General features: G+C 36.7%; 1 protein-coding gene across 3 annotated transcripts in view; it reads left to right on the top strand.

Annotated features, from left to right (window-relative positions):
- Positions 1-23186, top strand: part of LOC144976347 (NXPE family member 3-like) — a 41704-nt gene continuing 18518 nt past the window's right edge. The window contains exons 1-4 of one of the 3 annotated variants that reach the window (XM_078920590.1): positions 8726-8807; positions 9612-9921; positions 16755-16840; positions 17695-17854. In XM_078920590.1, the coding sequence (XP_078776716.1) occupies positions 9706-9921; positions 16755-16840; positions 17695-17854 (462 nt within the window). In that variant the 5' untranslated portion in view covers positions 8726-8807; positions 9612-9705. Of the gene's footprint in view, positions 136-8725; positions 8808-9611; positions 9922-16754; positions 16841-17694; positions 17855-23186 lie in introns of those variants that run through there. The other 2 variants (XM_078920589.1, XM_078920592.1) reach the window with 2 other exon arrangements.

Raw genomic sequence — 23186 nt, 5'->3', positions numbered from 1 at the left:
AGGGAAACTGTGAGAGAATCTTCTAGAGGCAAAGCGTGTCGGTTGCTGTAGTTGCTGGTCTGTTGTGGGAAGATTCTGGTTGCTTTCTTGGAGAAGCTTTCCGAAATGGTGGTCAAAGTAGCGACAGGACAGAAGGTAAGAAATAAATATAATCATCATCATCGTCGTCATCGTCGTCATCATCATCGTCATCATCATCATCATCATCATCATCATCATCATCATCATCATCATCATTATTATTATTATCGTCATCATCATCATCATCATCATCATCATCATCATCATCATCATCATCATCATCATCACCATCACCATCACCATCATCATCATCATCATCATCATCATCATCATCATCATCATCATCATCATCATCACATCATCATCATCATCATCATCATCATCATCATCATCATCATCATCTTCACCGATAATGATGGTCTATATTCTTTGCAAACGAGATTTTTAGAGCTATGATTGATCACGTTTACCTAACAACTATAAAGGGGATGAGCAAAATTTGCGCTGCTAGCCGTGTAGCTCACGACTAACCTTTGACCTCAAAAGGAGGCCACATACCGTAGCCATCGTTAACTCATAGCCTGACACTGACCAAAACATGACGTCAAGAGACACGTCTTTGGCCACAAAAGAAAACAAATCGCGAGTTGTATTCAATAGTTCAACAAACGGAATCACTTCTTTCCTTGTGCTCTAATATTGACCATTTACTAGACGCTGCACAAACCCAAAAATAGGGTTCTTGTGCCATGCTATGCTATGATAACGATGGCAAAGAAAACAATCTCGCCCGCACCTGGGATCGATCACGGTCCCTTTGCGTGTGAAGCTAGTGCTCTACCAACTGAGCTAACAGGACCCCCAAACACTTGCATTTTCATGGTTGTTATTTTAAGAAAGGTCGCCTTGATTGTTGGCTGCACTGTGTGGGTCATTTTGGGCACAGTTTACAATGTGACCAATGACTTCGGGCACATGGAAAGGATAATTTAGATCTTCCCAATTCATCATGAGATGTTTTGAGCTCTTTTAAAAAAAATATAAACACCACAAAACTCTATGATTTGATACCTTTCGCTGTCATGGTTGATTGATATGGCATCCTTTCAATTGGATTCAGTTGTCTGATGTCACGACGCCCGGCAACGGCGGCCATCTTGGTTCTAAACAAAGAAAATCATTGCTTTTTATTTTTCATGCTGGCTAGAACTTTTCATATGCCTTGTGATCAGAATTTGTAAAAGTCAAAACATTATCAAATTTATGTGTTTTTTTCCCCCCTCTGGATCACGCTTTTATTGTCGCCAGGGAAATATTTCATACGGGCGTCCGCCATTGATCCGATAGTTTAGAGCCAGTGTTACTAAGTTAACATACGTCATTAGGAAGGAAGTGACGTTACGACTGTTGAAGAGTATTGATTTTAATAAAATATTTTATGTTGTTGACATAATGGAAGACTGATCCTAAATCAAATCAACCATTCCAAAATGAATTTTATTGATAAGAAATGGAAACAAAGAAATAACGGTCTTAGACTATTAGTGGTGTCAATGAGAGCGATCTCTATTAACTGCCCATGTGCTCGAGGGCAATGGTCACATTGCAAAATGTGCTCAAAGTAACCCACTTAGTGAAAAGTGTTCATCGCTTTTAAAATGTCTAACATCACGATTGGTCATTTGATTCAGCTTGGCACATGGGCGTGTTTATAACATTTGTAAACAAAGCAGCGTGGTTACATTTGTTAAGAAATGTCCAATCGTTGGACAGCAACAAATCATGTGATCGATGACTAGGTTGGACGAAAACATGAATATAGATCGCTCCATGTGATGATACCTCTGTGACCTCTTGTTGCTATGCCGGTCAAGCTATTGATGATACCTCTGTGACTTCTTGTTGCTATGCCGGTCAAGCTATTGATAATTCCTCTGTGACCTCTTGTTGCTATGCCTGTCAAGCTATTGATGAGTCCTCCGTGACCTCTTGTTGCTATGCCTGTCAAGCTATTGATGATTCATGTGACCTCTTGTTGCTATGCCTGTCAAGCTATTGATGATTCCTCTGTGACCTCTTGTTGCTATGCCCGTCAAGCTATTGATGATTCCTCTGTGACCTCTTGTTGCTATGCCTGTCAAGCTATTGATGAGTCCTCCGTGACCTCTTGTTGCTGTGCCTGTCAAGCTATTGATGATTCATGTGACCTCTTGTTGTTATGCCTGTCAATCTATTGATGATTCATCTGACCTCTTGTTGCTATGCCTGTCAAGCTATTGATGATTCCTCTGCGACCTCTTGTTGCTATGCCTGTCAATCTATTGATGATTCCTCTGTGACCTCTTGTTGCTATGCCTGTCAAGCTATTGATAATTCCTCTGTGACCTCTTGTTGCTATGCCTGTCAAGCTATTGATAATTCCTCTGTGACCTCTTGTTGCTATGCCTGTCAAGCTATTGATGATTCCTCTGTGACCTCTTGTTGCTATGCCTGTCAAGCTATTGACATGGGTGCCTTTTTAACTATTATCGTATAGCAAGAGCCTTCAGTTCTTCAATCAACATACAGTGTATACACTTTTTTATGAGTACTTCTCACTAAACTGTATTAACCAGACTATAAAAAAATGATTATAGTTCTTCACTATCTAATAGATAGTGTGCGATTGGCTAAGAAGATCACAACATTGCCATCCGGAAGTGTAGCGGACCAACACACAAAACTATGTATAACCATGAACGTTTATAGATAGAATGCGCTTGGCCAAGGAGTTCACAACATTGCCATCCGGAAGTATAACGGACCAACACACAAACTCTGTGTGACCATGAACTTTTATAGTCTGGTTAATACAGTTTTGTCACAAACGCGGGTGGCAAAACCAATAACAAAGGCCTGAGTGACGTCATCTGCATACTATCTATAGTCTGGTTAATACAGTTTAGTGAGAATTACTCATGAACGCGGATGGCAAAAAAAAACAATAACAAAGATCTGAGTGACGTCAACTTCGAACTATATATATATATGTCAAACTCACAAAAAAGTCAGGCCCAGTTAGTGAGCATTTTTCAAGCATCAATTTAGATTATGACGGGGGCCTTGCCTCACATGAATACATCTATGAATAGAAGACGTTAAATACAGTTAAAGCCAATATGAAATAAATTACCGCTGAGATTATGTGTAATTTGGGAATTATTGAAATAAAAGAGAGAGAGAGAGAGAGAGAGAGAGAGAGAGAGAGAGAGAGAGAGAGAGAGAGAGAGAGAGAGAGAGAACCTTTAACTTCATAATGTCAAATAATGGTCATAATGATACCCCCCCCCCCCCCCCCCCTCCCACCAATCATCCTCTTGTCTACCCCTTGCCCTTCATCCCTCCCCCCCCCTCCCCCCCCACCACCACCACCGTTACCACCATCCCCCGCTGTGAGGCGTCAGCTGGTAACGGTTATAAAATGGAGGCTTTTGGATGCGACAGACTTCAGACTCGTGTGTACGCGGTGACCTTAAGAGAAATAGTCCCTTTGATTCAAATTCCCCATCGTTCTTGTCTATGGTAAAATTATGGCACAATAGGGTTCAACAGTCGTGACGTCACTTCCCTCGTAATAACGCATAGTAACTGGTTCTAAACCATTTCCATCACCGCCCTTAAAAAATACTCCGACGAGCATAAAATGTATCCAGAGGAAAAAAAAAACATTATAAATCTGATCATGTTTTGACTTTTATACATTCTGATCACATGACATGTGAAAAAGTTCTAGCCACCATGGAGAATAAAAAGATTTGCTTTGTTTAGATCCAAGATGCTCGTTTCTGGGCGGACGTGACATCAGACCATCGAAACTTATTGTAAAAGACAAAAAAAACAAAACAAAAAAACAAAACAAAAAAATCCAAGAAAAATAAAAAAAAAGAGAAACAAACAACAAAAAACGAACAACCAAAAAAACCCAAAACCCCCAGATAAATTATGCTTTTTTAATCAAGGTGCATATATATTTGTAGGTCTGACAACCGAAGGCGAGAATGGCCTTAATGAACATGGTTGTAATGGGCAATATTTTACGTTGGTCTGAAAGTGTTTCCATGACAACAACGAAGTCAAAACAGCGTGGGTTATCAGACCTGCAAATAAGTACACGTTGAGTAGCTAGTAACTTTAGATTTTAAAATATGTAAATGTGACCCCTCGTCTCAAAACGGTATTATGTCGGGATGGACCAGATGCTAAAATGTCAAATGACAGTCAAACTGGTCAAAAATATGAAACGTTGGTATTTAGCACAGTAAAATATGATATTCCTTCTCCTGTATAAAGCAAACAAACTCAACTCAAGTCTGATTTTCTGGCTACAAAATTCAATTTTCAGCATCTTAGTCATCCCGACTTAATACCGTTTTGAGACGAATGGTCACAAATAACCATATAACATGAAACTAACATCTAGAATTCGCAGTTATTAAATATCATTTTTACAATTAAATTCTGACAAAATACATAGAATTTTGTCAGAATTTAATTTGTAAAAATGATATTTAATAACTGCGAATTCAAGATGTTAGTTTCATGTTATATGGTTATTTGTGACCCTTCGTCTCAAAACGGTTTTAAGTCGGGATGACTATGATGCTGAAAATTGAATTTTGTGGTGCAAAATGTTTGTTGATTCTTTCCGCTTTTTCTGTTCTGTGCTTTAGTGGTATAAATGACGTCACAATACAAGTCCTAGTGTCAGGCGATAGAAGGAACGAGTTTGACTTCATTAAGCTTTTTGTTATTGTTTTTAGCCATCCATTTAAAGGAGTTCTCAATCAGACTCTAAACGTTTAAAGATTACACATATTTGTGTGTCTTGGTAGGATATATCCAACTGGCGGATGTCATATGTCTTTTTTATTCTAAACACATAGCATCGAATTTTTTTTCCAGTCGGTCTCGCCCTCTATTTGACCATTCCTCTCAGTCGGTCTCTTGTTTTAACATATCAAAGTAAGTGCAACACATCGTAGCCATCGTTATGTTATAGCCTGATACTGAAATCCAAAAGACTGGCAGTTTGACGTCATTATTTGGTTTTTGTCGTAGCCATCGTTATGTTATAGCCTGATACTGAAATCCAAAAGACTGGCAGTTTGACGTCATTATTTGGTGATTGTCGTAGCCATCGTTATGTTATAGCCTGATACTGAAATCCAAAAGACTGGCAGTTTGACGTCATTATTTGGTGATTGTCGTAGCCATCGTTATGTTATAGCCTGACACTGAAATCCAAAAGGACTGGCAGTTTGACGTCATTATTTGGCTTTTGTCGTAGCCATCGTTATGTTATAGCCTGATACTGAAATCCAAAAGACTGGCAGTTTGACGTCATTATTTGGTGATTGTCGTAGCCATCGTTATGTTATAGCCTGATACTGAACTCCAAAAGGACTGGCAGTTTGACGTCATTATTTGGTGATTGTCGTAGCCATCGTTATGTTATAGCCTGACACTGAAATCCAAAAGACTGGCAGTTTGACGTCATTATTTGGTGATTGTCGTAGCCATCGTTATGTTATAGCCTGACACTGAAATCCAAAAGACTGGCAGTTTGACGTCATTATTTGGTGATTGTCGTAGCCATCGTTATGTTATAGCCTGACACTGAAATCCAAAAGGACTGACAGTTTGACGTCCTTATTTGGTGATTGTCGTAGCCATCGTTATGTTATAGCCTGACACTGAAATCCAAAAGGACTGGCAGTTTGACGTCCTTATTTGGTGATTGTCGTAGCCATCGTTATGTTATAGCCTGACACTGAAATCCAAAAGGACTGGCAGTTTGACGTCCTTATTTGGTGATTGTCGTAGCCATCGTTATGTTATAGCCTGACACTGAAATCCAAAAGGACTGGCAGTTTGACGTCATTATTTGGTTTTTGCACCGCCTAGTGAGTTGTCGTTAGTAGAGCTCATGAAAACAAGTTATTTCATTGGTTGAACTATTGAATACATTTCACGACTTGTTTTCTCTTGTGGTCAAAGACTGGCATTTTGACGTCATTTTTTGGTCAGTGTCAGGCTATAAGTTAACAATGGCGACACTAGAACCCACTAGGACTTATAATTTGACGTCATTTGTTGGTCAGTGTCAGGCTATAAGGTAACGATAGCTACGAACACACTCGTTTTTAGTTGTCGAACCGAACAGGAATCGAACGCGAACGTTTTATCTCGAAATTAACATTTCTTTCAGTTTTCTACCAACACAGTGAAATGGAGTTATTTTGTTATTGTATTTAGAACACTTTGGATAATCTCTAAATACATGAATGAATAGTAATAGAAACGTTTTAGGTTAAACTATGTGTAATTTTGAACTTTTATAGTCTGGTTAAAACAGTTTAGTGAGAATTACTCATAATCATGGATGGCAATACAACAATAACAAAGACCAGAGTGACGTCAACTTCGTTATATCTATAGATAGTATGCGCTTGGCTAAGAAGCTCATAACATTGCCATCCAAAACTGCGTGTATCCATGAACGTTTATAGTCGGGTTAATACAGTTTAATGAGCATTACTCATAAACGCGGATGGCAAAAAACAATAACAAACTCCTGAGTGACGTCATCTTCGAACTATCTATAGATAGTTCGAAGATTACGTCACTCAGGGCTTTGTTATTGTTTTTTTTTGCCATCCGCTTTTATGATTAACGCTCACTGAACTATATTAACCCGACTAAAAACGTTCATGGACACACACAGTTTTGTGTGTTGGTCCGTCATACTTCCGGATGGCAATGTTATGAGATTCTTAGCCAAGCGCATACCATCTATATCCGGCCGGCGGATGTTATCATTTTTTTGGCTAATCGCATATCATCAATAATTTGTGGACATTCTCAAGATATTGACATTGCAAAAAAACCCAACCGTTTTGAAACCAAGTTTGAATATAAAGCTAACACAGCACAATGTGTGTCAAGGCCATTGTGACACATTAAAACACGTCTTTGTTTGAAGTTATACAAGAACCAGCAGGGAGTTTTCCTTTGATGTCGCTCAAGGATATTGGATGTTGCTATTTTAGAAGGCCTCGGATGTGACGTAAAAGGTTATTGCACATTTTGATTTTATCGCCTATCGATGCTGTGCGCTTCGCTAAGAAACTCACAACATTGCCATCCGGAAATATAACGGAAGAACACACAAGACTATTGTCTTGAACATTTATAAAAATAAATACAATAAAAATAAAATTCCCTTTATTCATCCCATAGGGGAAATTTGTCTCTAGGGTCTATTCCAAGGGAAGACTGGAATAACCCAGGCGTCAGCCGTTGTGCAGCGCCGCAACTTGAGCTAGGACTACTAATACGAAGCAAAGACCGTACCGCTGAGCCACGCTTCTCCCTGTCTGGTTAATACTGTTTAGTGAGAATTACTCATAAACATGGAGGCAAAAAAAACAAACAAACAAAAAAAAAAAAACCATTAACAAAGATTTGAATGACGTCAACTTCGTTCTATCTATAATAACGGGTGTCTTTTCACTTTTGTTATTGTTTAAATTTATTAATTATTTCTTTCATCTCTTTTAAACTGCGTGCAAATGTTTACAATGAAGGACACGTCATTAAAAACAGGTCGACTCATGGTACATCACGTGACAATAACGCGGTATTTCTATTGGCTACAACCCCTGTCTGTGTACATCACGTGACAATAACGCGGTATTTCTATTGGCTACAACCCCTGTCTGTGTACACCACGTGACACTAACGGGCTATTTCTGTTGGCTACAACCCCTGTCTGTGTACATCACGTGACAATAACGCGGTATTTCTATTGGCTACAACCCCTGTCTGTGTACACCACGTGACACTAACGGGCTATTTCTGTTGGCTACAACCCCTGTCTGTGTACATCACGTGACAATAACGCGGTATTTCTAGTGGCTACAACCCCTGTCTGTGTACATCACGTGACACTAACGGGCTATTTCTGTTGGCTACAACCCTTGTGTACACAATTTACTTGTCTGGCAGTCGTGATATGTCTAAAAGTATTTCAAGCACCGTTAAAACTTACAAAGTTCTTAACGTGAACAAAGAGAATAGCAGAACCTCGCACCCTATAAAAAAAAGGACAATTCAAACAAGAAAAACAAAACAAAGAAACAAAATTAAAGTCCAATCAATAATCAAACAAACAAACAAAAGGCGAAATAAATTTTTAAAAAACCCAAAACACACACACACACACACACATACACACGAACACACACACACACACACACACACAAACAAGAATTTAAAAAAAAAATCAAAAAAAAAAAAAAAAAAACAAAAAAAAAAACAAAAAAAAAAAAACTCAAGAAGGAATAAAAACAAAACAAAACAAAACAAACAACGAAATCAAAGACATTTAGCATCTTTTTATAAAACCTGACATACGGGTCATGATTGATATCTATACTGCAAACAAAGATCTTGATGACATGTGGCCCCCTACCTATGTAGCCATCCTTATGTCAGCACCACCACCACCATCACATCGCCGTGTGTACCCAACCCCAGGGTTCGGTCCTCACTGGTGTCATCCAAAAGTCATCTTCCACCACCTTGCCCTTTCCCATTACGTCATCGCGTGACATTTTAGTTGCCTCACTAACCAAACATTGACCGTGATCGGTTTAGTCTGGTCATACCTGTGGTCACTACTCACTCCCTGGTCACCACCCAACACAATTTGCGGCCAGCCATTCTTTTGGATGCTGTCTGCTCCGGTAGATAAAAACTTTTGTTGTGTCTTTTCAATAATGCAATAGATCTACGTAATATTTAAGGAATAATTTTATAAAGTGAGCAATTGGATCATAGTCTGATACACGTCCGCCCAGCTACCAGCACATTGGTTCGAAACAAAAAATAAATCGGTACTTTTTATTCTTAATGCTGGCTTGAACTTTTTCACATGTCAGAATGTATAAAAGTCAAAACGTGATCAGATTTATAATGTTTTCTCATTTGGATACACTTTAATGCTCGTCGGAGAAGTATTTCATCAGGGCGGTGATAGAGATAATTGCGTGCGCCATTGTTCCGATAGTTTAGAACCAGTTACTATGCGTCATTACGAGGGAAGTGACGTCACGACTGTTGAGCCTTATTGAAGACAATAAATTCCTCTTTACGTCAAGATAGTTGTTGTACAAAACTGTTGTGCCAGTGTGAGCAACTCTTTCTTTCCTTTCATAGAATGGCCTCGTTCTTACATGTACGATGTATTTTTAAGCCAAAAAGACAAGTGTTTTATCCCGTTAACTGCCGTACTTTGGAAAAACACGTATTTACAAATTTGGCCAAAAAATATCGATCGATTTAAATGATCTTCGTCTTGGCAAAAACTCTCAAACCATCGACCTCGCGAAGAAATCCCAGGTTTGAGAGTTGTGCCAAGATGATGGATCATTTAAATCGATCGATATTTGAAGGACGGGTAATCTGGCCAATTAAGATTTCCATTACAACAATGAGCCCATAATGAATTGGGTTATCAGCCTGCAAATAAGTGTACGTCTGCTATCCAGGTCTAAGTGCTTTCCCCTGTGTTTATCATAACTATAGGACAGAACGAAAACATAATCCAATCATAAAACAAAATTCTGGATCGTTCATGTTGATATGAAACAAAAGTTAAGGAGAATAATGAAGCCTAAATTTGCCAGCAGCGTCATGAAACTGTTCCAAACCCAGACACGCCCAGGGAGTGACCATCTGACCCAGCTTGACGACAGTTCCCAGGATAACGTTTTCTTTAACAAGGCAGACATCAAGAAAGGCGTCGGCTATTTCAAAAACATTCCAAACATGAGTTTGTTGATTAAAACACAGCCCAAGGTAAGGACAACAAGACCCGACATGTACATATGCAGGTCTGACATCCGAACGCAGTTGTGGGCCGTTTAATATTATTGTAATGGACAATATTTTGGCTCATTTTTTTTGAGATTTCCATTACAACAATGACGCCTATACCGAATCGGGTTAACAGACCTGCAAATGAGTGCACGTTGTCAAGAACACATCTCTTAATTATTAGTTAGGAATAATATATTAGCTGGGTATAAAGAAAGCATTGAACAAAATGAGTTTCGTTCTTCTACATGTTACGCGTGGCTGTTTACGGTCAGGGACCCTTTGTAAAGAGTTTTGAGCACATTTAGTGGAAATTGCACTATATAAAATCTCGTTTATTTTCTTTTCACCAGAAAACCACAAGATTTTTCTACAGAGTGGACGTACCGAATATTTCTCTCTCTCATTGATATCTGGTTTTCTAGTGATATATTTGTGTTATCATTCCTGATCGCGTTGACTGAAGAAGGGTTTTGAGTCCCAAAGGTTTCGTGTTTTGTATTTTGCTATTTATGAATCAGATATATTGATTTTTATTCATTTATTAAAGTCTATTTTGTGCTGGCTGAAGAAGCGGTTTGAGTCCGACACGTTCCATGCTTAGTATTTTATTCTTTTTGAAGTTGTTATATTCATTTTTGTTCATTTCTAAATGTCTATTTTGTGTGTCAATCCATCAGATGAAACATTCTTTTTGTTCATTTCTAAATGTCCATTTTGTGTGTCAATCCATCAGATGAAACATTCTTTTTGTTCATTTCTAAATGTCTATTTTGTGTGTCAATCCACCAGATGAAACATTCTTTTTGTTCATTTCTAAATGTCTATTTTGTGTGTCAATCCACCAGATGAAACATTCTTTTTGTTCATTTCTAAATGTCTATTTTGTGTGTCCATCCATCAGATGAAACATTCTTTTTGTTCATTTCTAAATGTCTATTTTGTGTGTCCATCCATCAGATGAAACATTCTTTTTGTTCATTTCTAAATGTCTATTTTGTGTGTCAATCCATCAGATGAAACATTCTTTTTGTTCATTTCCAAGTGTCTATTTTGTGTGTCAATCCACCAGATGAAACATTCTTTTTGTTCATTTCTAAATGTCTATTTTGTGTGTCAATCCACCAGATGAAACATTCTTTTTGTTCATTTCTAACATGTGTTTAAATGTATTTTGTGTGTCAATCCACCAGATGAAACATTCTTTTTGTTCATTTCTAAATGTCTATTTTGTGTGTCAATCCACAGATGAAACATTCTTTTTGTTCATTTCTAAATGTCTATTTTGTGTGTCCATCCATCAGATGAAACATTCTTTTTGTTCATTTCTAAATGTCTATTTTGTGTGTCCATCCATCAGATGAAACATTCTTTTTGTTCATTTCTAAATGTCTATTTTGTGTGTCCATCCATCAGATGAAACATTCTTTTTGTTCATTTCTAAATGTCTATTTTGTGTGTCATCCATCAGATGAAACATTCTTTTTGTTCATTTCTAAATGTCTATTTTGTGTGTCAATCCATCAGATGAAACATTCATTTTGTTCATTTCTAAATGTCTATTTTGTGTGTCATCTACAGATGAAACATTCATTTTGTTCATTTCTAAATGTCTATTTTGTGTTGTCCATCCTACCAGATGAAACATTCTTTTTGTTCATTTCTAAATGTCTATTTTGTGTGTCATCCTACCAGATGAAACATTCTTTTTGTTCATTTCTAAATGTCTATTTTGTGTGTCCATCTACCAGATGAAACATTCTTTTTGTTCATTTCTAAATGTCTATTTTGTGTGTCCATCTACCAGATGAAACATTCTTTTTGTTCATTTCTAAATGTCTATTTTGTGTGTCCATCTACCAGATGAAACATTCTTTTTGTTCATTTCTAAATGTCTATTTTGTGTGTCCATCTACCAGATGAAACATTCTTTTTGTTCATTTCTAAATGTCTATTTTGTGTGTCCATCTACCAGATGAAACATTCTTTTTGTTCATTTCTAAATGTCTATTTTGTGTGTCCATCTACCAGATGAAACATTCTTTTTGTTCATTTCTAAATGTCTATTTGTGTGTCCATCTACCAGATGAAACATTCTTTTTGTTCATTTCTAAATGTCTATTTTGTGTGTCCATCTACCAGATGAAACATTCTTTTTGTTCATTTCTAAATGTCTATTTTGTGTGTCCATCTACCAGATGAAACATTCTTTTTGTTCATTTCTAAATGTCTATTTTGTGTGTCCATCTACCAGATGAAACATTCTTTTTGTTCATTTCTAAATGTCTATTTGTGTGTGTCCATCTACCAGATGAAACATTCTTTTTGTTCATTTCTAAATGTCTATTTTGTGTGTCCATTTTTTTCTACCAGATGAAACATTCTTTTTGTTCATTTCTAAATGTCTATTTTGTGTGTCAATCTACCCGATGAAACATTCTTTTTGTTCATTTCTAAATGTCTATTTTGTGTGTCCAATCTACCAGATGAAACATTCTTTTTGTTCATTTCTAAATGTCTATTTTGTGTGTCAATCCATCAGATGAAACATTCTTTGTTCATTTCTAAATGTCTATTTTGTGGTCAATCCATCAGATGAAACATTCTTTTGTTCTTTCTAAATGTCTATTTTGTGTGTCAATCCATCAGATGAAACATTCTTTTTGTTCATTTCTAAATGTCTATTTTGTGTGTCAATCCATCAGATGAAACATTCTTTTTGTTCATTTCTAAATGTCTATTTTGTGTGTCCATCCATCAGATGAAACATTCTTTTTGTGTTCATCTATTAATGAATCTTAATTTTTTGTCGTCACTTGCCCATCAGATGAAACATTCTTTTTGTTCATTTCTAAATGTCTATTTTGTGTGTCAATCCATCAGATGAAACATTCTTTTTGTTCATTTCTAAATGTCTATTTTGTGTGTCAATCCATCAGATGAAACATTCTTTTTGTTCATTTCTAAATGTCTATTTTGTGTGTCAATCCATCAGATGAAACATTCTTTTTGTTCATTTCTAAATGTCTATTTTGTGTGTCCATCCATCAGATGAAACATTCTTTTGTTCATTTCTAAATGTCTATTTTGTGTGTCATCCATCAGATGAAACATTCTTTTTGTTCATTTCTAAATGTCTATTTTGTGTGTCCATCCATCAGATGAAACATTCTTTTTGTTCATTTCTAAATGTCTATTTTGTGTGTCCATCACAGATGAACATTCTTTTTGTTCATTTCTAAATGTCTATTTTGTGTGTCCAATCCATCAGATGAAACATTCTTTTTGTTCATTTCTAAATGTCTATTTTGTGTGTGTCAATCCATCAGATGAAACATTCTTTTTGTTCATTTCTAAATGTCTATTTTGTTGTGTCCATCCATCAGATGAAACATTCTTTTTGTTCATTTCTAATGTCTATTTTGTGTGTCCATCCATCAGATGAAACATTCTTTTTGTTCATTTCTAAATGTCTATTTGTGTGTGTCATCCATCAGATGAAACATTCTTTTTGTTCATTTCTAATGTCTATTTTGTGTGTCCATCCATCAGATGAAACATTCTTTTTGTTCATTTCTAAATGTCTATTTTGTGTGTCCAATCCATCAGATGAAACATTCTTTTGTTCATTTCTAAATGTCTATTTTGTGTGTCATCCATCAGATGAAACATTCTTTTTGTTCATTTCTAAATGTCTATTTTTTTGTGTGTCCATCCATCAGATGAAACATTCTTTTTGTTCATTTCTAAATGTCTATTTTGTGTGTCCAATCCATCAGATGAAACATTCTTTTTGTTCATTTCTAAATGTCTATTTTGTGTGTCATCCATCAGATGAAACATTCTTTTTGTTCATTTCTAAATGTCTATTTTGTGTGCCCAAATCCATCAGATGAAACATTCTTTTTGTTCATTTCTAATGTCTATTTTGTGTGTCCATCCATCAGATGAAACATTCTTTTTGTTCATTTCTAAATGTCTATTTTGTGTGTCATCCATCAGATGAAACATTCTTTTTGTTCATTTCTAAATGTCTATTTTGTGTGTCCATCCATCAGATGAAACATTCTTTTGTTCATTTCTAAATGTCTATTTGTGTGTCAATCCATCAGATGAAACATTCTTTTTGTTCATTTCTAAATGTCTATTTTGTGTGTCAATCCATCAGATGAAACATTCTTTTGTTCATTTCTAAATGTCTATTTTGTGTGTCCATCCATCAGATGAAACATTCTTTTTGTTCATTTCTAAATGTCTATTTTGTGTGTCAATCCATCAGATGAAACATTCTTTTGTTCATTTCTAAATGTCTATTTTGTGTGTCAATCCATCAGATGAAACATTCTTTTTGTTCATTTCTAAATGTTATTTTGTGTGTCCATCCATCAGATGAAACATTCTTTTTGTTCATTTCTAAATGTCTATTTGTGTGTCATCCATCAGATGAAACATTCTTTTTGTTCATTTCTAAATGTCTATTTTGTGTGTCCAATCCACAGATGAAACATTCTTTTTGTTCATTTCTAAATGTTATTTTGTGTGTCCATCCATCAGATGAAACATTCTTTTTGTTCATTTCTAAATGTCTATTTTGTGTGTCCATCATCAGATGAAACATTCTTTTGTTCATTTCTAAATGTCTATTTTGTGTGTCATCCATCAGATGAAACATTCTTTTTGTTCATTTCTAAATGTCTATTTTGTGTGTCAATCCACAGATGAAACATTCTTTTGTTCATTTCTAAATGTCTTATTTTGTGTGTCCATCCATCAGATGAAACATTCTTTTGTTCATTTCTAAATGTCTATTTTGTGTGTCCATCCATCAGATGAAACATTCTTTTTGTTCATTTCTAAATGTCTATTTGTGTGTCATCCATCAGATGAAACATTCTTTTGTTCATTTCTAAATGTCTATTTTGTGTGTCCATCCATCAGATGAAACATTCTTTTTGTTCATTTCTAAATGTCTATTTTGTGTGTCCATCCATCAGATGAAACATTCTTTTTGTTCATTTCTAAATGTCTATTTTGTGTGTCATCCATCAGATGAAACATTCTTTTTGTTCATTTCTAAATGTCTATTTTGTGTGTCCATCCATCAGATGAAACATCTTTTTGTTCATTTCTAAATGTCTATTTTGTGTGTCAATCCATCAGATGAAACATTCTTTTGTTCATTTCTAAATGTCTATTTTGTGTGTCAATCCACCAGATGAAACATTCTTTTTGTTCATTTCTAAATGTCTATTTTGTGTGTCATCCATCCAGATGAAACATTCTTTTTGTTCATTTCTAAATGTCTATTTTGTGTGTCATCCACCAGATGAAACATTCTTTTGTATTTCTAAATGTCTATTTTGTGTGTCCATCCATCAGATGAAACATTCTTTTGTTCATTTCTAAATGTCTATTTTGTGTGTATCACACAGATGAAACATTCTTTTTGTTCATTTCTAAATGTCTATTTTGTGTGTCCATCCACAGATGAAACATTCTTTTTGTTCATTTCTAAATGTCTATTTTGTGTGTCAATCCACAGATGAAACATTCTTTTTGTTCATTTCTATGTCTATTTTGTGTGTCCATCCATCAGATGAAACATTCTTTTGTTCATTTCTAAATGTCTATTTTGTGTGTCCATCCATCAGATGAAACATTCTTTTTGTTCATTTCTAAATGTCTATTTTGTGTGTCCATCCATCAGATGAAACATTCTTTTTGTTCATTTCTAAATGTCTATTTTGTGTGTTCATCCATCAGATGAAACATCTTTTTGTTCATTTCTAAATGTCTATTTTGTGTGTCCATCCATCAGATGAAACATTCTTTTTGTTCATTTCTAAATGTCTATTTTGTGTGTCCAATCCATCAGATGAAACATTCTTTTTGTTCATTTCTAAATGTCTATTTTTGTGTGTCCATCCATCAGATGAAACATTCTTTTTGTTCATTTCTAAATGTCTATTTTGTGTGTCAATCCATCAGATGAAACATTCTTTTTGTTCATTTCTAAATGTCTATTTTGTGTGTCATCCATCAGATAAACATTCTTTTTGTTCATTTCTAAATGTCTATTTTGTGTGTCCATCCATCAGATGAAATCATTCTTTTGTTCATTTCTAAATGTCTATTTTGTGTGTCCATCCATCAGATGAAACATCTTTTTGTTCATTTCTAAATGTCATATTTTGTGTGTCCATCCATCAGATGAAACATTCTTTTTGTTCATTTCTAAATGTCTATTTGTGTGTCCATCCATCAGATGAAACATTCTTTTGTTCATTTTCTAAATGTCTATTTTGTGTGTCCATCCATCAGATGAAACATTCATTTTGTTCATTTCTAAATGTCTATTTTGTGTGTCCAATCCATCAGATGAAACATTCTTTTGTGTTCATTTCTAATTGTCTATTTTGTGTGTCCATCCACCAGATGAAACATTCTTTTTGTTCATTTCTAAATGTCTATTTTGTGTGTCCATCCACCAGATGAAACATTCTTTTCGTTTATTTCTAAATGTCTATTTTGTGTGTCCATCCATCAGATGAAACATTCTTTTTGTTCATTTCTAAATGTCTATTTTGTGTGTCCATCTACCAGATGAAACATTCTTTTTGTTCATTTCTAAAAGTCTATTTTGTGTGTCCATCTACCAGATGAAACATTATTTTTGTTCATTTCTAAAAGTCTATTTTGTGTGTCCATCTACCAGATGAAACATTCATTTTTGTTCATAGTCTATTTTGTGTGTCCATCCATCAGGTCAAACATTCATTCTTGTTCATAGTCTATTTTGTGTGTCCATCTGCCAGATCAAATCATGCAAGTTGTTCATACTAGGGACTCTCATTCTGGCAATGACTGTGTTCGCTTACATCATATACCAACAAAGGTCAAGGTAAGGCGAGGATTTGGTATGAGATAACCAGATATAAATTAGAAGGGTGCTAGGGAAAAAAGCGTATTGTCAATTTTGTTCTTTTGAGAAAATTAAAAAACAAACCTTAAACATCCATTGATTGTTCGTTGTTCCCAACTTCTTTTCCTCACTCATTGATGCTACAGTTCTGAACCAAAGTTGTTACCAGGCGTCAGCCGCAGAGCTACCCCCCTGCAAAGTGAGCTATTGTGACTTGATCAAGGCCACACAGCGCGGCGGGAAGTTTGTTTTTCTTTATGTTGTCAACCCTAAATTTGACAATCCCTGTATTTCCTTTGCACTATATCGAAGTTATAAACATATACATGTTTGCTACAGGATTAAAATTTACCATACTTATCTCTCATCATTAATTTATTCACTCCCCCTCCCCCCGCTCTCCCATCAGCCATAGACATTACATAACAGCATTGAGCACATCATCAACATTCACACCATTAACTCTCATTTTTTATGCCTTCCACATCTTTCTCCTCCTCCTCGTCCTCATCCTCCTCCTCCTCCTCCTCCTCAACCTTCCCGTCAACGTCCTCTTTTTCCTCTTTATCCCCTACTATTCCTCCCATATTTTCTTTCTTACTCCTTCCTCTTCTTCTCCACCTGCTTCTCTTCATCTTCACTCTCTTCCACCTGTAAATCATCAGCTTTCTCATCAATATCATCAACAACATCATCATCCCCATCAATCGCATCATGATAATCATCATCATCCTCATCATTATCATCATCATCATCATCAACATCATCATCCTCATCATCATCATCATCATAATCGTCATCATCATCATCGTCATCATCACCATCGTTTACAGTTTAATGGACTCCATGTGGCTACTATACAATCGTCCAGTGATTCCCATTCGCCTAGGAGGCGGTAGTGGAACCCGTACATCCCTGACCAAAGAGGAATATCCCTGGAATGGAAGGAGTCTGGAACCGTTATTCAACGACATGCGGCCGTTTACCTTACAGGTTGGAATTTCCATTCAGATAATTGAAAATAAATCAATTGAAATTGAGCATTTATATAGTGCAATATCCACTAAACATGCTCAAAGCGCTTTACATGGGGTCCATGGCCAACAGCAACACTTAACATGTAGGACGGGACACTACGCCTGTAATGCGATATCACATTTTTCCCCAGACAAAGACAACGAACGGCCATGTACTCATTTTACACCTGAGTACGGTGAGAGAATGTGAGTAAAGAGCCTTTTCCTAGGAGTCAATTATGCGACGAGCGAGGCTCGAACCCAGGACCTTCCGATCCTAAAGCGAGTGTCATACCACTAGACCACATAGCCACACAATGTATGAAGCGAACACTTATGTCATAGTATAGAAAAGGGCCAGATGAAAACAGAGAATAATAATATGACGGGTTCAAGTTGTGATCCAGTAGATGTATTCAGTGAATAGTACCACCCGCCGATCTCTCTCTCTCTCTCTCTCTCTCTCTCTCTCTCTCTCTCGCTCTCTCTCTCTCTCACACACACACACACACATACAACCATGCGGTGGATGTCGTATCAATTTGATTCCGGGTTGAGCTCCCAAACACTGGTTACTTTCGTACTACCAGATCTGTCTAATTAGAATTGGAAAAAAAATCGATGGTACTTTTCAGGGATAACACAGTAGTCATTACAACTTCCTTTAAAAATGACCCATGTGTGTTCAACTCTCTCCTAACCTAAAATTTCCGGATTTTCCCCAAAACTTCACAGCCAACCTAAACAAAAATAGATTTATTTTACTCAAACACATAATCTCTTAGTTCTTGCTATACATATTTTTTTTTCTCTATCTACTAAACAAGCTCTTCAACACAGTGTAAATATACTTTGACTATAGCAATATTTTTGTTCAAATATTATGATGTACAAAAGAAATTTGAATGAGAAAAATGTTGGCTGCATCGTAACAAATGTGACGATTTTCTAACGGGTGGTAAATTATTGCTTTCAAATCTTGTATACGCCATCACTGGCAACACAAATTCGTTTTCAAGAAGTTTATTGAATTAGAGCTCTTTATATATTCGTCCATGTGGTCCGATTATGTCACCATCTCTGCCTCTGCCAATCTTAGCATTTAGGTCCCCCATTACCATAAGGACTTCTTGTGATTTACACATTCGTTTTGCTTTGTCTAGTGAATGGTAAAACTCTGTCATATCTGCATCTGTCGCCTCTTCTGTTGGTGCATAAACTTGAATAATATTGGTGTCAACTACAGGTCCTCTTAGCTTAACCAGCAAAACTCTGTCTGAGATTGCTACGTGCCCTTTGTAAAATTTGGTTGATTTTTGGTCTAAGATCATCCCTACTCCTTTTTGGAAAGAGGTTCCACCACTCCATATGATCTTATATGTCATGTTGTTTTCTTGTTTTGACATGGTTCCCTGCTCTTTCCATCTCATCTCTGCCAGGCCAAGAATATTTATTTGGAGCCGTTTCATTTCTTTTAGAATGTTGTTTAGTTTTCCTTTTTGGGCACAGGTCCTGACATTCCATGTCCCAATTTTGGTTTTGTCACATTTGTTAAATTTATTTCGCCTAGTAACTGGCTGACGGTTCGGTGTGACCTGACGAACATCACGCTCCCAACCGAGCGAGGCAGCAGTCTTCCGTGAAAACATGCTCCCCTTTACGCTGTCACCGTTTAACTTTTTGGACTTATTCATGCAGTTAATCGGACCACATGGACTCGGAGACAGAAATGAACGAGGAAACATCTGGGCAGATGGGTGTAGAACAACTAAATTAATGATTTCAAACACCTGGTTTCAACAACACCCAAGAAGAACCTGGACATGGCAATCACCAGGGGACAGAGCAAGGAACCAGATAGACTTTATAGCAGTATCATCAAGATTCAGAAATGGCATATTAAATTGCAAAACCTACCCAGGCGCCGATGTAGACAGTGACCATGTCCCAGTTGTTTGTACAGTAAGGATAAAGTTTAAAGCTATTCAGAGAACAGCTGGTAGAATAAAGAGGGATTACAGGTTATGCAAAGACAATGGCATACAAACAAAAATGAGAGAAGAATTTGAAAATGCACTCATGATACAAAGCCAAAGTGAACCTGATAACGAAAAATGTGAAAAACAATTTGATATATTCCAAAAGTGTGTCAAAGCAACTACAGAAAAGCATTTACCAATAGCTCAAACAAACAGTAAAAAGGAATGGATGACAAATGAAATTCTAAACCTATTTGAAGAAAGACGAAAATGCAACAGAGGGTCTGCAGAATACCAAACATTGAACAACCACATTAAATCCAAATGCATCGAGGCACACGAGAACTATCTAGACTGGAAATGCTGCGAAATCGAAAGAGAATACAAACCCAACCCCCAACAAGCTCACCAAAAAATAAAAGAACTATCAGGGAAAAGGAAAAGCAAAGCAGCAGGAAGTTGTATCCAAAACAAACAAGGGGAACTGCTATTTGAAGAACAACATATAGAAAGCCGATGGGTAGAATACATAGGCGAACTGTACAATGATCCAAATAGAAATGAACCACCACTGAAATTCAAAGAACCATTAAGCGGACCAAACATCACCAAAAGTGAAATTGAACATGCCATGGAACGAATGAAGGATGGTAAAGCAACAGGCCCTGATGAAATATCTGTAGAGGTATTAAAAAGCCTAGGAGATCTAGCAATTGATGAACTTCACATATTATTCAACAATATATACAATACTGGGAAAATTCCAGAAGATCTCTGTAACTCTATTTTCATAGCAATACCAAAGAAAGCAGGTGCAGTCAGATGCGAAAATTTTAGAACTATAAGTTTAATAAGTCACATCAACAAAATACTGTTGCGTATAATTATCAACAGGCTAAGGAATAAGATTAACCCCGAAATCGCAGAAGAACAATATGGATTCCAACCTGACAGAGGGACAAGGAACGCAATATACCTCCTCCGTGTTTTAAGTGAAAGAGCTATACAGGTTCAGACCCCACTATACCTCTGTTTTGTCGACTACAAAAAAGCTTTTGATAGAGTATGCCACGAAGAAATACTAAAACAACTGCACTCCATTGGCGCTGATGAGAAAGACCTCAGACTCATGCAAACATTATACTACACCCAGCAGGCATCTATCAAAATCGGAAACTCTACAGGAAATTCCATTCCTATTAAGAAAGGAGTCCGTCAAGGGTGTGTTGCCTCACCAGATCTGTTTAATCTATACCAAGAAACAATCATGAGGGGCATAAATAATATGGAGGGAATAAAAGTAGGAGGTCACAACATAAATAATATAAGATACGCAGACGATACGGTACTCATTGCAACATCAGAAATCCAACTTCAAAAGATTGTTGACAAAGTGGTAGTAGATAGTGAAGCCAAGGGAATGGAAGTGAATATCACCAAAACAGAATGCATGGTAATACAAAAAAACCCCGAAAACAACAACACCTGCAATATAACGATTCACGGCGAGCAGCTTACCAACGTAGAAAGTTTTAAATACCTAGGTTCAATAGTGACAACAGATGGAAGATGTAACCGAGACATACGAGCAAGAATAACTCAAGCCAAACAGGCCTTCATGGACCTGGGAAACATTTTGAAAAACAAACAGATGTCGTTCGGGATTAGATTCCGAGTCTTGAAGTGCTACGTGTGGCCAATCTTGTTCTACGGATGCGAAAGCTGGACTACAAATGCAGAAACACAAAAGAACATTGAAGCTTTTGAAATGTGGTGCTTGAGAAGGATGCAGAGAATATCGTATACCGCACACAAAACGAACGAAGAAGTGCTAAAACAAACATACCAACAAAGGAAACTAATGCCCTTAATAGTGGATCGACAACTATCCTTTTTCGGACACATAGTAAGGAAAGATAAGAATGAATACCTGGCAAGTTGTGGAAAAATACCTGGTAAACGCGCCCGGGGGAGACAAAGAAAAACACTCATAGACCAACTGAAGGGCTTCACCAACCTAACAATCCAAGAGCTGTTTGAAAAAGCAAGAGACAGGGAGGAATGGAGAGAGATAATTCATGCAGTATCCGAAGCCTGGACCAGGCATGGAACCTAGAAGAAGAAGATATATTCGTCAATTAGGACCCCGCAAAAATTAGAAGTTCGATGATTAATTCGATCTTGACCAGTTTTCAATTACCAGTATTCTATGATAGTATTTTTTCGATTTTACATTGCCGTATTGATACATTTTTCCTGACATTCAAAGTTGTGTAAACTTGTCTGTGAATGATACAATGTAATTCTGTAATTATAAACTATTGTACAAGGCATTTAAAGGATGATTCATATTAAGCCTTTAGTGAGATACGATACGAACGTTTAGTACTAGTTGGCACGTCTGTAGAATCCATTACACCAGTTGGAATGTATGGCAACGACGAACGACCTCCATCTTCACCAGCTGTCCGCGACCTCATCTCCAGGGAGCTCCATATCCTCTCCCACCCCCTTTTTTTCTCTCATCTATCCCTTCAATGTCCTCTCTAGTGCGGCTATGTGGTCTAGTGTTATGACACTCACGTTCGGATCGGAAGGTCCTGGGTTCGAGTTTCGCTCAACGCATAGTTGAATCATTGGAAAAGACTTTACTTAAATTATCTCACCGTACTCTGGTGTAAAATGAGTACCTGGACGTTAACAGCGTTGTCTCTGTCGTAAAAAAAATAATTATATTATTATCGCCTAACAGGCGTCATCTCTCGTTCTACATGTTCCATGTTGCTTATGGTCATAGTCCTATGTAAAGCACTTTGAGCACGTTTAGTGGATATTGCGGTATATTATTCAACTTTTATTCTCCTCGTTAAGTCCCAGGTTTGAGAGTTTTTGCCAAGACGAGGGTCATTTAAAATTGATCGTTATTTGGAGAGCGAACATCCTGGCCAAATTTTAGAATAGATTATGAGCTTTTCCAGAGATTAATTAATTAATTAATTACGCCCTTCCGCCACGACATCATAAGATATCGTCGCCTAGGCATTGCCCGAATGAATATAGATAATTCATCAAACAAGATGTCTGATGTCAACAGGAATCACCCATGTTGTCACAGTGAGCAAATTGGGGGTTAAAAATCTTGCCCAAGGAAAAAAATGAAAGTGCCTGAAGCGGGTCTCGAACATCCTGGCCAAATTTTAGAATAGATTATGAGCTTTTCCAGAGATTAATTAATTAATTAATTACGCCCTTCCGCCACGACATCATAAGATATCGTCGCCTAGGCATTGCCCGAATGAATATAGATAATTCATCAAACAAGATGTCTGA

This window comes from Berghia stephanieae, chromosome 7 (genome assembly GCF_034508935.2).
Source record: "Berghia stephanieae isolate SIO BIC M18660-M18661 chromosome 7, UCSD_Bste_1.3, whole genome shotgun sequence".
NCBI classification, from domain to species: domain Eukaryota; kingdom Metazoa; phylum Mollusca; class Gastropoda; order Nudibranchia; family Aeolidiidae; genus Berghia; species Berghia stephanieae.
Note: the sequence above shows the minus strand (reverse complement) of the source record. Positions and strands in the feature narration are given on the sequence as shown.